This window comes from Coturnix japonica, chromosome 13, assembly GCF_001577835.2.
Source record: "Coturnix japonica isolate 7356 chromosome 13, Coturnix japonica 2.1, whole genome shotgun sequence".
Taxonomy (NCBI): domain Eukaryota; kingdom Metazoa; phylum Chordata; class Aves; order Galliformes; family Phasianidae; genus Coturnix; species Coturnix japonica.
The window spans coordinates 11,330,965-11,345,178 of record NC_029528.1 but is presented as its reverse complement, the minus strand read 5'-3'; the positions used below and the strand labels follow the sequence as shown (position 1 = coordinate 11,345,178).

At 42.6% G+C, this 14,214-nt stretch overlaps 1 protein-coding gene across 2 annotated transcripts; it reads right to left on the bottom strand.

The window, feature by feature from the left end:
* Nucleotides 1–2,175: 2,175 nt before the first annotated feature.
* Nucleotides 2,176–11,410, bottom strand: C13H5orf47 (chromosome 13 C5orf47 homolog). Of its 2 annotated transcripts, XM_032447519.1 has the most exons (7): nt 8,065–11,410; nt 7,196–7,428; nt 6,137–6,222; nt 4,557–4,659; nt 3,355–3,404; nt 2,719–2,774; nt 2,176–2,502 (listed from the first exon to the last, which is right to left on the bottom strand). In XM_032447519.1, the coding sequence occupies exons 1-7, from the start codon at nt 8,130–8,132 to the stop codon at nt 2,481–2,483; spliced, it is 618 nt and encodes a 205-aa protein (XP_032303410.1). In that variant the 5' UTR covers nt 8,133–11,410; the 3' UTR covers nt 2,176–2,480. The 2 variants fall into 2 exon arrangements, with proteins under 2 accessions (XP_032303410.1, XP_015731678.1); XM_015876192.2 differs by lacking the exon at nt 8,065–11,410 and having other exon boundaries at nt 7,196–8,039.
* Between the last annotated feature and the right edge of the window lie 2,804 nt (nt 11,411–14,214).

Genomic DNA, 14,214 nt, shown 5'->3' with positions numbered 1-14,214 from the left:
CAGGATGACAGACAAGAAGTGCTCCAGGAGTCAGTGGACCTCAATCTGGAAAGAACTCACCAAGCTGAAAAACTTCCAGTCAAAACATTCCAGGCCCAGCAGATGTGCTATTTCCCATTAAACTTTGTTTTACCAGTAAATTTCTAACTGAAGACCTTACCCTCCATTGCTTAGTTTCCTACAGAGTCATCTGTATTTATGAAAACATGGTATGAAACAATGGTTTTTCAGACCAGATCTGAGATCTTGAGACAAAGCCTGGCACTGGTGCTTACTGATAGAGGAATTACAGCAGCAATGCCTCCAGCAGCTCTGCCAGCCTCTGCTGTTCCCTCTGACCTCTATACCACAACGTACCTCCTCACATCTCCTGGCAGCTCTTCACAGGGCTGAGCTTCAAGAATTGTTCTTGAACTTTCCTAATACGTTAGCTTTTGTTCCGTGTAGAAAGGTAAATTATATCCAGAGACAAAAAAAAGAAAGGCTGCAGAGCAAAGAAACATCATGACCTCTATATTCACACATCTGCTTGGGTTCACACTCCAAGTGAGATTTGTTATTAAAAACTTCAGGTAACTGGTATGTGTTCTGAAGAATGTGAAAGAACAACACTGCTACCTGGGATCCACAGCAGGATGGAATGACACTTGGTTTTGCTTCTGCGGTGATGATTAAGGATTCAGAGAAGGGTCAGCTGCTTGATGAATCTCTATGATCCAGTGCTCTGAGGTTCCCTTATTTATTTCTGATTCCTTTTAATAAAGAGATTTTAAATAAAGTTCTTCCCCTGCCTGTGCTATCATCACACACCTCCTGGGCTGGGAAGCACTGCTGCTCACCACCCTCCCCTCCAGACACGGGCTGTGTTCTTGAGTGAGCTGGAAGCAAGGTGAAGACAGAACAAGGGCATGCTGGAAAAGAGCTAAAATCAGTAAGTAAGAAGACAGGTGTTGACAAATATAAAGTCATACAGCCTGTTAATGCTGCGTAGGCCTTCTCCTCAAATCACCATCACACCAGGATGAAAAAGCTGCAGCACAGCAGAGACACTAAAGCTTCATTTCCAGCACCACTTCCATCTGTGTGAGCAAGGGGACAAGCTGCAGCTTACAAGGAAAGAAACATCAGAGCAGCAACTCTACAGTTTACAGTCTGTGACTATAAACTACTTCCTCATGCAAACAATTGTACCGACAGGGCTGGAAGATCGTATCTGCTATTAAATACATAAATAAGTTCACGCAACTCCAAACACGAATTTTGAAAATACCAAAGAACTGTGACATTTTTGCTCTGCCAGAAAAATGATCACGTCTTGATTGAATACTTTGCTTTCTCACTTCCTTTTTCAAGCTGAAATGTCAGCTATTCCAAGTCAAATCGGAATATTGCTCAACCACAAATCAGAAATAAAAAGAAACTTTGATGCCAGAACTGCTGTCAGGAGGACACATGCCATTTACATATTTGCAGTTGTGCTGTTAAGTAAACGGAGATTAAACCCTTCCAAATGCTTTGCTGCTCAATGACGCAAACACTGGCATGTTATTATACCTCAACACTCTGACATTCCAGTCACAGAATCATAGGGGTTGGAAGGGACATCCAAAGGGACATCAACAAGTCCAACCCGCCTGCCAAAGCAGGTTCCCCACATCAGGTCGTTATGTCTGCAAACAGTAAGATGTTATGCAATGAGAAAACCATCCTTTTATTGAAGCCAGTGGTGTCTAATTGTGACAGGTGAATGTTTTATCTATGAAGTTCGTATACACACTGTTTTTATGCTGTCTTTGTGTTCCATTCACACAACTTGCTAGTTTAAAAGGTTATAACAATCAAGAGCCCAAGTGTAAAAGGCCAAAACAGAAGAAAACAATAGTGCGTTAATGAAGTCAGCTAGATAAATACCTTCTGGTTATGATGATATCATTATGGCCGTCACAATGAACAGCGAGGCAGAAAACATTCACCTGGTTTTAAATTCAAAAGATTTGCTGAGATTCACGTCGAAATGGATGAATGAGCAGAAAGGTAATTGTGTGCTATTTTAATATAACAAAATCAAAACTGCTCAAATCACTAAGAACAAAAGTGTTTCTATATACCGCGTGGGGTTCTGCTTTACTGAATTTATGCTTATGACTCTGACAGGCTACAAAAAAAACAATAAAATAGACATCAACACTAAATGTGCACCTTTATTCTTTTACAAGCAAACTGTCACAGTGCTCACTAAAAAAGCTTTCAAAAACTAATAACTAAGTGAAATATTAGACTTAATGACTTCAAATATCTTGCAACAAGCTATTTAAGCCACTCTAGAAACAAACCTATTTAACAGCAGAAACATATATGCCAAACAAACAGCGGAGAAACAGTGTTCATCCAAATCATTTGTAGTCTTCTCACTAATTTTAGTAAGATCTAGAGAATAACAATTTTGCTAGTTTTATATTCCTTTTGGTCTGAATCTTCCTTTATTTTCTTGCTACATTCCTCCTAGAGAAAAAGAGATGGCAAAAGTGAAGCTGTACATTCACTTAAACAGAAAAAAGAAAGTTAGATGTGAAGTGTGACAGACTCTGTTCAGATCCTCACTGCATGTACAGGCAGCCCAGAGAGAGACCACTTAACTACAAGCAGGAGATTGCTGTAAGGGGCCAGCTAGAGCTCCTAAGAGCCTTCCACAGCACCTCAACGTAAGGACAGACTTACACAAGCGTTTCTCCTTCCTCAAGCTGTTGTGCCCACTCTTCCCACACAGCTTCTCCCTGTAACAGACCGACATGTATTTCTTTTGATAGTGTTCTCAATGCCAACTACCAGCACTGCTCACTGGATCACGGATAAAAGTTCATAGCCATTGAGTTAAATGTGAAATCACACGAGCATGTAAACTCAGACATTAAACAACTCCTAAATGCTGCACCTTTCTGTCCTCTGCAGACAGCGTATGTTCCCTCTTGTATTTGCTGAGGGCAGACATAAAACGTGCACAAGCATTTGAATGTTGACACCATATGGACATTGACCTGAGTTTTTAAATATGCTGTGAGAGCAGATGAGAACAGTCATTAACACAACATGCACAAAGAACTGATGGGCAGGAACACGGACTGTCCCTCCATAAGGGAAAGCCCACTTCCCTGTTCTGGGTGTGCACACAACCCTTCCTGCTGAGCACATACACCTCCCCACTGCTCAAAATCTTAAAAAGCAAGTGAGGCCAACATCATTAATACTGAAGTGAAAGGTTGGCAATAATTAATGACATTAAACGATATCAGTGCATCTTTTTTTGACTATTTTGCTTATTATTTAATCTTGCTTGGCAATTGACTCCATACATACCCTGTCCAGGGGGAGTGTCTCCTTCTGTGAACTCCGGTTCACATCATTGCCTGTGGGATAATATCAGTTATCACATCAGCATTTTCACTAAACTTAATCTATAACCTTGCAGCATTCCAGAGGCTGAATAGGTAGCATTAATAGTTGCATAGATTGTTTCTCTCAAACTAATTTATTAATAGGGGCAATTAAAAAAACAGCATTAATTTTCTAAATCTATTAATCTACACACACACACACAAAAAAAGCAAATTTATTCAGATTTATTGATCCCTATCTAAAAGTCTGCCAGAATTATTTCCTTTGCTTCTGATTCAATGAAGCATTCAGGCTTATGTCCTTGATTTGGTGAAGGGTAAAATCTACTAATTAGAAAGAAGAAGGTGTTAGAATTGATGGTTTCCAGCTAAATAGAGCTTAATAGGAGATTCTCAATTAAAGCTCCGGAGTGTTGAGGTGGTAAATCCAAAGGGGAGATTTTGTTTTAAAAGCATTCTTGTTTTTGGTGTTTGTTTTTTTTTTAAATAATAATTTGAAATTTTGGAGGCAATCACATATTAAAGATTTCTACTCCTTTTTCCCTGTTCTTCTGTTTCTCCTGTTCTCTTTTTACTTAAAAGCAAGTAAATACAAACCCTAGGAGACTTATTCTTTGTTACCAAATTCCCAAGCCTTTTGTTAGTAATGGAATAACTGTATTCAGGGCACAGTGTGAGGACAACTTTGATAGTTACATTAAATTGTATTACAGTTACCCTCGGGGAGCATGCAATTTGTTTATTGCCAGTATGAAACCAACTACCACTTTCCACCTTACCAATGTGAAGAAAGAAATCATTATTCAACCAAGTGCTGCCTTAGATCAGTCTGAGAGCAATATTTTAATTGTATACTTAATGTGTTCAGAAAAACTCCTGGATATTTTGTGGTCATATTTTTAATCTTACAGACTGCAGAAAACACTCCTCCCATCCTTCTTATAAAGTCACATGCTTTTTCATAAGCCCTTCAATTAAACACGAGTCTATCAAATGTGGCTAGAAGAATTTAAAGGATGCTGAGTTCCATAATTTGTGAGCTGTAAAGTATTTTACCCAAAATAATCAGCTTAATGAACTTCAAACCTGGACATCTCAAGTCAAAGACTTGCATCGATGGCTTGTATTCTCTAGTACAACAAATATTATGAGTTTGTTACTTACCTTCTCCATTGAGCTGACTGCAAGTCAACAGCCGATGTCTGAACTTTTCATTTTCTTCGAGCATTTTTGAAATTACTTTCCAGACTTTAAGCCAGACTTTGGACTGAAAGAAGAAAATGAATTTTCTCAATGAAGCATATAAAAAAGTTTGTGCAAAAACATCTTTCGTGTTGCAGAACCTTGAATTCCTCAGCACGACCATGAGGGCTGTTTATCGGTTAAGGGTTTGGAGGAGGTGACATCAAGGGGGAGAATTGGAGGAAGGATATTTCAATGGGATATACGGGAAGAGTCACCTCAATTTAAAAGTCAACAAACTTTGAATTACTCTGTGCTTTTCCACATGAGAAATCATGCTACTTCCTTGCTTAGCATTCTTTCTTATCCAGGACTTGTAAACTGCCCTTGTAGATAAGAGCTTATGAAAACCTGTGCAGAGACATTAAATTCTCTTCAAAGTCATTCAAAATGGGAGAAAAATTAGAATAAAATTGCTCGTTTTTTTTCTGAGCAAGAACTTTCCTGTCTAACTCCACACCAGCAGTATAATTCAGATCCTATGCTTAAATTCCAGCATAGCAATGGCCTGGCCTATTTCATATCAAGTTAGTATTAATCTATTTCATAGATGCTGATGACTTTTATTTTAGAGACATAAAACTACATCTATAGAAGGTTTATTTCAAGCACACATTAAAAATACTAATTCAGAACTGTTGACAAAGGCATTCAGACAAAGAGGCAGACTAACAAATATAAATGGATGTTAACATGCTAACGTTATGACTTTTGCTGGACCCCATCCGTGAAACTAGTTTAAATCTAAAGATAATTCCTTGCTCATGGACATTTATTGCTAAAACGTAATGCATTTTCCTCGTCCTTTTTGAAGACTATTTAATGTACTAGAAGAGTGATACTACAGCATGTTATTAGCTGTTCCTCTGAAGTCTGTAATATTTTTCTGGTTTTAAATCAAGTATCTGTGACATTACTATATTATAGTTGAGCTGATTACTTGTACCTAACACATTACGAAACCTCATCATGAGTTGCTCTTTTAATAAATGTGCCTTTGTAAATTTCAAGCATTTGTTGAACTACTGAACAGGAACAGAAGCACGTTTGTGAAACAGAAAGTAATTTCATATCTCTGTTACTGCCATGTTTATTCCTATTGTTCTTGCCTTCATTTCTTTCTCACCCGTGGAATTTCTTTGCTTAAAACAAAAAGGGAAGAGGATTTGCAGAGGTTTTTACCTGCCAGGTTTCACCAACTAAGGTGTGCGGTGCCCTGGCCCCAGTTCAGCAATGCATTTCTGTACATGCTTTAAATCAGCAGAACTCTCAATCCTCAAGGTAAGCACATGCACTTAAGTGCTTTATTGAATGAGAGCCAGAATTTTGAAGCCCCCAGAGAGGGAAAATAATCCCACTTTTCAGTAACTGAGGCTTTCAATAACAGACTATGAGTTCAATCTTCTAATCTCCCTTATGTACTCACATAGACTTATACAGAACAAGCAGGAAGCTATTATCTCAAATGCAAAGGCAGCTAATTCAGCTCCCACATTTCATACCTTTTTCTTTCGTTTAATTACTTTTTCAACGTTTCTTGAAGGGAAGGGAAAGTCAAAGGCATCAGCCTTTTCCTCTCGAGGGTCACCTAGGAAGAAAGTTCAGAAAGTGTATTCAGAGTGCTTACAATAAATCCTTGAGCTGCTGGGCAAGCAGTGCAGCTGAGTGAAAGTGTGAACCACATGTTGATGCTGAACACATGTGGGCATGTTCCCTCCTGCAGCAGGGCTGCAGGCAAACCAGCATCCTACAGGCCACTATAGCCACTGTGCCTGCCGTGTTGTGGGAGCAGGACTTCCAGTTCCCAACAGGCTGCCTCTGAGCCACCAGTTGGCATCACTTAGAAATCAATCCAGCAGAACCAGTGCTATTAATTACAGACTAAAGTAGCGTTTCCCTTTGTTATCTTTAGGAAAAAAAAAGGCTGGATTGATTGTGGCTTTCCGGACTTGTGCAATAACAAGACACTGAATCTTGATGTCAATTTGAGTCTAGTGTGGTCTTTCTATTCTTTTCCAACTCCCAATCTCAGCTTCTCCTCCTCCAGAAGCCGGGTCACACTCTCTGTTTTCACTCCATTTCATCTTATGCAGCAGAGCTATGTTTCATAACAGATTGCAACCAGCGGGAAACTGCTCAATCTCTTTTTCTGCACTTTAAATAAATAAAATGCACCCACACCCATGCCCATCCCAACTTTGCTTGATCCCAGCCACACAGGAAGAAAATTAAGAAACATCTTCAAGCGGTTGCAGTGGGGAAGGAGCAAGAAGCACAGCAGCACTCTGCTTAGACAGAAATTGCTTGAGGAAAGGCAGGAAGACCCCAGAAATAAAGTATATAACACAGCAGCTCTGTGGACATCACTTAGGAGTTGGACTTTGTGATTTCTATAGATCCCTTCCAGCACATTACAAAAGCTTTGGTTCACCTCCTAGCATACACTGTCTGACTGGGCTACCACATGGCAAGGGCCTGCCCCAGAGGAGGACATGGCGGAGACCTGAGCACAGCCCACACTCCCTTGAAGCTTGGGGTTCCCTAGGCTTAGCAATACATACCACAACGCAGGTTGACGTGCTTCACCCCACCGCAGCCCCCTGCGGCCTGCACCTCATCAGCAGCAGTTGTGGGCCCAGGGTCAGCCTCATCCTTCATCATCCGGGCAGCCCTCCGCCCCCTGGTCCTGTTGGTGAGACTCTGAGGGGAAAGCAGGCTCCCAGCCCCGTCTCTTTCAGCCTGCTGGCAGCCCTTGCCATAGCGGATGATGGATCCACAACGGTGGGAGCCAAAGCTGTGGACATAAACATGCTGCACAAGCAGCCTCACCTTGCCACGGCCTGGCTCCATGTTGGTGGGCAGCCTGCTGTGCTGTGAAGTGATGAGCAGCTGGTAGGAATGCAAAGCACCCTCCTGCCCCGTCCCATCAGCTGCCACTGCCCTGGTGTAGCATTCTGGCTTGGCAATAAGAAATGGAAAGGATGTGCAGGCTGAGCAGGAAGGAACAACAGAGCACAGTGCAAAGCAGGCCTTTGTACCATCCAGTCACACCAACACAAAATGGTTGCCCACAGAATTCCAGCAGTTCAGAAAGCACCCTTGGTTTAATGATCCTGCTGTATAACTCAGTTCCCTGCCACAAAAACCAACCCCCTGAGACAGGAATCTACTCCCCTAAGTTGCCTTTGGCCACCATTATAGAATCACAGAGTGGGTTGGATGGGACCCTGAAGACCATCTAGCACCAATCCCTCCACTATGGCAGGGCTAGATCCCACTTAACCAGCTCGCTCAAAGGCCCATCTGACCTGGCCTTAAGCACCTTTAGAGATGGAACCCACAGCACTGTGCCAGTGCCTCAGACCCTCACAGTAAACAACTTCTCCGTTTAGTTAAGATTTAGTATAATGTGTGCAGCCTGAAGCCATACCCCAAGCTAAACAGCCATCCAGGTGGATGGGTGAGTGCCCAGCCGCCTGGTGAGTGTATAGGAAACATTAAATACGTGTTGTCATTTCATCCTTCAAGCAGCAGCTTGAAATGGACACAGGCACCATGTGACATTATCACAGCCAGGAGCCCTTCCCCCAAACAGTCTCACCATGGGAAGACTGCCACTGCAGCACTGGGGCTAAGAGGTGACAAGCAGGTTTCTCATACCACTTAAAAGCACACACCCTATTGATATTTGCTTTGGTATTGACACACCTCTCAATATTATTTCTCAGGTGGCCATCAGAGGAGGGTGAGAGCCCTCCAAGTCTCAGGGCTGATGCCCCTCGTCCCCTTGGCAAGGCAGGGTGCTGTGCAGAAGGACCCCACCAGATGGCAGCGTTACCTACTGAACTGGAGACTCCAGCCCTGCAGGAACCTGCAGTGGTACGGGGAGCCAAGGGGTGGAGGAAAAAATAAAAGCACACTATGAGAAGCATCCCAGGATTTTCAGCTATTTTATACACTGTCAGAAAATGGCAGTTTGTGTACGCAGCTGAAAAAGAGGGAAATAACTTCCAGAGGCACAGCCTGACCCTTTGCCAGGGTATTTATTTTTTCACTTCCCAGTGATAAAGGGGCATCTTTTGCAGTCTCTAAAGCATAAAGAACAGAAAGGAGGTTGTGGATATGTAATACAGCCAGCAAGCCAGTCACCTCAAAAAAGACAAAATAAAATCCAGCAGGGATTGCCTCTCTCTGTTTCAAAGGTCTGAGCTGACATTCTGGCCTAGTGAGTTAACAAGTGCATCTAATTTGAGGGAATTAAGCACAGAGTGAGGTAACCAATTAAAAACTGGTCCTGCAGCGCAAACTTCATCGTGTTTGTTAATCACAGAGCCTGGGTAAGAAAGCACGTCTCTTGCTGAAGTACACAGGTCTTGTTCCACATCCCCCCCAGCACAGAAATACAAACCTAAGCAGGGCCCATTTCAGTACACGCTCTCATTACACTTTGCATGCACACTTGCTGCTGTATGTTCCTGAACAGGAGCTCACCTTGCCAGCTGGCAGGCTGCTCCCTTCCTATGGCCCTTTCAGGGCATCAGAGCTGCCAAATCAGTGGTTCATTCATCTGTATCTATGGCATATTCTCTCACCCTATTAATACAAAGGCACATCCCTTGTGTAACACATTTTGCCTACTTTCCACAGCAGCGCGTTGCCAAGACTTCAATGTCAAAAGCAAATTCAGCTGAGACCCCATTTAGAAACAACTTCTGATGACAAAAATCAATGCCTCCCTAAAACCTCTGAGAAATGGGTAAATTCAGCTATTTTCACTGTTATGCACCCCACCCCCTTCACCTTTCCCAGCGTGAGCAGGCCAGCAATCAGACCCTGCTTTGCTACTTGTTGCTGTGAGCAAACAGCCCAGCTTTTCACCACGTCTTCAACCACGTAGGTAAAAATAGAGCAGGCAGTAGCTCTCAGCCTGCACCTCATCACACTGCTTGCTTTGTATTCAAATGTCAGCTTCTCCAGCTCAGAACTTGTATTGTTTCCTGAATTCTATTGTTTCGGTTTTACTTCGGCCAAGCATGCATCATCTCCTGCTAACCTCAAATACCATTTTAAAATTAGATAGGTTTGGTGGTTGCACGCCTTTCCATTTATGCCAGGAAGGAAGGAAGGAGCCAACAGGGCATTGCTGTGTGTGCTTCTAGTGATGCATCTCATGTCATCACCCTGCAAAAACAAAACTTGCTCTTGTTTGAGAACTGTTCTTCTATGAGGAAGCCCTTGTAGGCTACAAGGAATTATTCAACACAGTTCTAGTAAGGCGAGTGGTTGCTTATTAAATATTACATTAACCCGATCAAATTGCGAATTCATCTGAAATATGAATTTTAACCCTGTTAACAGAGAGTTTCGTGTGAAAAATATGCTAATTCTGACAACAGCTCCAGTCAAACCTTGTTAATTATATCCTCGACAGCAGCACAAACAATTACAGTATCTCTGTCATTCTCACAGAAGACTTGATAGGAGTCACTGGAGTGAGGAATTCCATCAGAACGGGGTGACTGTACAGAACACTCACAGGAGAGTATTTATTAGTATAACTAGGAATCATCATCAAAACAAATCTCACCGCTCCAGGTAAATGTGAGCAATGCATTATGCCTGCAGTTTTTGCTTACCTGTGTAACTTGCAACAGATCTCACAGTTAATTGTGGAAGCGACAAATCAGCACAGCAGAGATGTAAAAGGGCCAGCTGCCATTTCAACACACCTGCACTTCGTATTAATGAAGCCACATGTCTCAGATTGCCTTACAAACCATACGTGTGGGAATCACTTCATCCACACCACTCATAAGGAGAGGCTCATTCCCCATTTATTCATACTGAAGATAAAAAATATTTAGCAGACTATAAACTAAGTTTGTTACATAAAAGCCTGAGTCTCCCCTTGAGAGATTTTCAAGTCACTTAGTCCTACCTGAGACAGAACCTTTTCACGTGGTGGAAGAATACTGGCTCAACACTGCATATAAAAAGCAAAAAGCAATAAATCATCCTCCAAATTTTGAAGCAACCAAGGTCTTCCAAGTCTACTTGTCCCAGCACAGAAACTTGTGCTTTCTTAGCTTCACAATATCAGCCCAAAGAGTGTCTGCAGCCCAGTGTAACGACCAATGCACCTGCCTGCACACGAGACAGCCTTATCTACCCGCAGTATAAATATCACTGAACATTCCCTTTAGCAGGGGGTCCACTCTGTAACAGTAGTTGGGCCTTTAGCAGAACTGTTCCAGTTCACTCACTTCCTATTCCCAGAGACATGAGAATGCTGCCAGGAAAGGAACAGAGCAGGGCTTCTGTCTGCGGGTACTGCCAGCTCTGCACAGAAAACTGAAGCAGCGCTGCTTTGTTCTGCCATCAAATCCCTCCAAAGACACCCCTCTGTATAAGCAACCCTTGAGCAAATTTCCTTGCTACCGACTGAAGAACTGAGTTGATTGTGGCAGTGTGTACTGAGCAGCATCTGCCTGTGAACAGCTGGCTCAGTACAGCAGAGCTGGAGGCTACTGCCTGCTGCTTACAGTGATAATGTTCCTCCAATACCTAAAAATCACGTTTAACTCACTGAAAGAAAATGGAGAAACACCTGGCAGGAATGTACGCCATACACAAACTAGTACTGGGCACAATACAATCAGGAACAACTGTTACCTCCTTCCATATTTTCATGCTATAATGGGATGGAAAGTACTGCAATCATAGCATAGTGGCAAAGTCTTCAGCTACAGCAAATGAGAACGAGCCCAAATGCTGCAGACATGAACGTAGAGATAAAGGAAAAGAGCTGCTTACCTTTGGAAGGCCTCAGGCAGGCAGGGATCTCCAGCAAGAGATACCCTCACCTCCACTGCCAACCCTTAAATGAGGTCTGGGAAGGGGTGGATCCTGGCTCCAGCCCTTCCAGTCACTCAGCTGCATTGTGTGCACCTGAGCTCCCCTGGGTTGGCCCTGCCTTCCACCAGGTGCTCCATCACTGCTTCAGGCTGTGAATTAGCATTTCCACTACATAGAGATACCAGGAGAACTGAGAACTTTTCACCAGCAAGCTCTGGGAGGGACCCTGAACAGAATAGTACCACACCATGGCTTCCCAAATGCCCTGAGACAACTGAGAGAGCTTCCTTTAGTAATAAATGGATTCAAATTAATAAACACAATTAAAAAAACCTTCTGACAAGCCATACAAAAAGTCAGCAAAATAAGAGTCTGTGTGTCATGAAAGTAGGCAATACCTGATATTGAACTATTGAAAGCGCTAAGTTTTAGAATGACCTTCTCTCCATCTTAGGGAGTTCAGTAACACCTTTGGAGCACTGATTCAGCCTCTCCACACCCCTTCAGTTTCTATGACTGGGAAGACAGCTGCAAGTATATTCTTATCCCAAAGGTTGTTTTTCATACTGGCAGACTGAATCAGCTTATTTTACACAGAGGAAGAGATGTCAGTGTTTTTTTCCTCACCTATCCTTTCTAAGGCTATTATTTGTCTTAGATTTCCTGTAGGTTAGCAATGTGCTTTTTGGACTGCGGCTGAGCGGGCTTTCATTGCACTGAATAAACAGCAGCTGGAGAACCAGGACAGACAGTAGAAACCGTCCGACAACAACTTGACAGCCAGGAGACTGTCTTTAAAACATACCTCAGCCTTCAGCTCTGTCCTAGATGAGTTTTATCCATCTCCACCCCAACTAAGTTCCTCCACTGATGCGGAATGTAGCAGTTCATTTAGTGAAAGCAGCACCCTAGAGAAAGCTGGTGGCTGGCTGTGCTCAACGAGCAGTTTGTGCTGAAAGAAAGTATTTGAGATTCATGTACTGTGGAAATTCTGAAATTCAACCCCGCAGGCAAACCTCCACCTTCTGGAGTCAGCTTGGAGCATTTATTTATAGGTTCAGGACAAACTGAAACCCAAAAGAGATTTGATATATTCTCTTTCCTAGAATGTACTTCTCAGCAATTCAGAATCAGCTGAGGCCATTGCTAAAAAGGTGATCATTTTCAGTTTGGAACACCCCAGACTTCTGGTATTTCACCTTATTGAGGTGATTTTTTTCCTTTTTTAAGACACTAATAAATTAAATCTCATTACATAGGCAAATACTCACAAAGTATTCTGCAGTCTCCAGAGGGGAAAAGCTCTTAATTAATTTACACACCAATCAGACTTTATCTTGATAAGCACTGCTGAACTCAAATGAGTGTGGGAGTGCCTTGTCTGTGAAAGACATCTCTCCTTCTACTAGCGTGGCTCAGGAAACTTAACAAGCCCACACTGGAGGATCAAACTTCAACTCCATCCTGCTTGTTAGAAACCATTATTAGATAAAGCACTGATAAGCACACGCTTTCCAGAAGACCACTCTGCACTTGAAAGCGCAATCAAGAACTAGTTATCGCAGTGGGAGAGGCCAACCTGTAAGTATTTCCTAGCAATAGGAATACAGAGAATGGAGAGATACTTCCCCTACCAGCCAGTACTCTGTCCTGTGCAAAATGGAACAACATGAAACTCAGCAATTGCCAGGCAGAGCTCCCATCCCATCTCCAGCCTCTGTACTTTTCCAAAGTTTACCAGCATTTTGTGATCATTTTTTAAACAGCCGTTTCAAGGGACTGAAAGTATCACATGGAGTCACCAGCCATTTTTTTTTCCTTGTTAAAAAGGCATTAGCTCCTAAGTTTGCATCACCCCAAAGCCACCAGGAATTCAAGTGATTAGCACCTTGCAGAACTAATCCCATTACAGCTCCATTCTGCATTTTCTGCAGTGCCCATGGAAATAATTCCACGCAACATCTATAAAACATTTACAACACCATTCCTCAGCAGAGCTTAGCAGTTGTTTGGCCCAGATGCCAGGAAAAAAGCACCGGTCAGCACAATGCTACTTGTATCAAAGTTAAGAAAACAAACAAAAATGAATCATGGAACTCCTACCCACTAAGAACAGCCTCTGAAGGCCAGATACAGTAGGTGGCAACCCTTCACAGGGCTCCTTAGATGTTTCAGGATCAGATATTTGAAATCAATGCCGACAATAACAAGCTCATCTAAGAACGTTCTTTAAAATTCCAGACTTATTCCTTCTGGGAATATCAGATCACGACTGCAAGGCAAGTGAAAAGCAATCCTGGTCTGTCTGCACCATGCTCGGACAGGTCCTTGCCTGGTTATCTCTTTGTCCCAGCTACATGGTGGTTTCTGACTTATGCCATGCATTGCATGTGCCTCAGTGGTATTCTTCTCATTAAACACATCACCTGCCCAGTTAGCTTGATTTCTCAGCTGCATAGTGTTTATCCTCTTTGCCCCTGTTAGAAAGCAGAAAGAAATGATCCAATTCCTGGTTAGGCTGACACTCTTATGGCTGTGAAAAATAGAATAGAAATGGCAGCGCTGAAGCTGCTGAAAGGTTTTTCCAGAGATGCATAAGATTTCACAACAAGCACCACATCCACAACACTAAGTAGTTAGCACTCAACATTCCCTAAAGATAACATCTGCACCTAAGCAGTAAGAACAGTTCTTATAGACTGACTCAACAAGCAGCAGTTCTGCA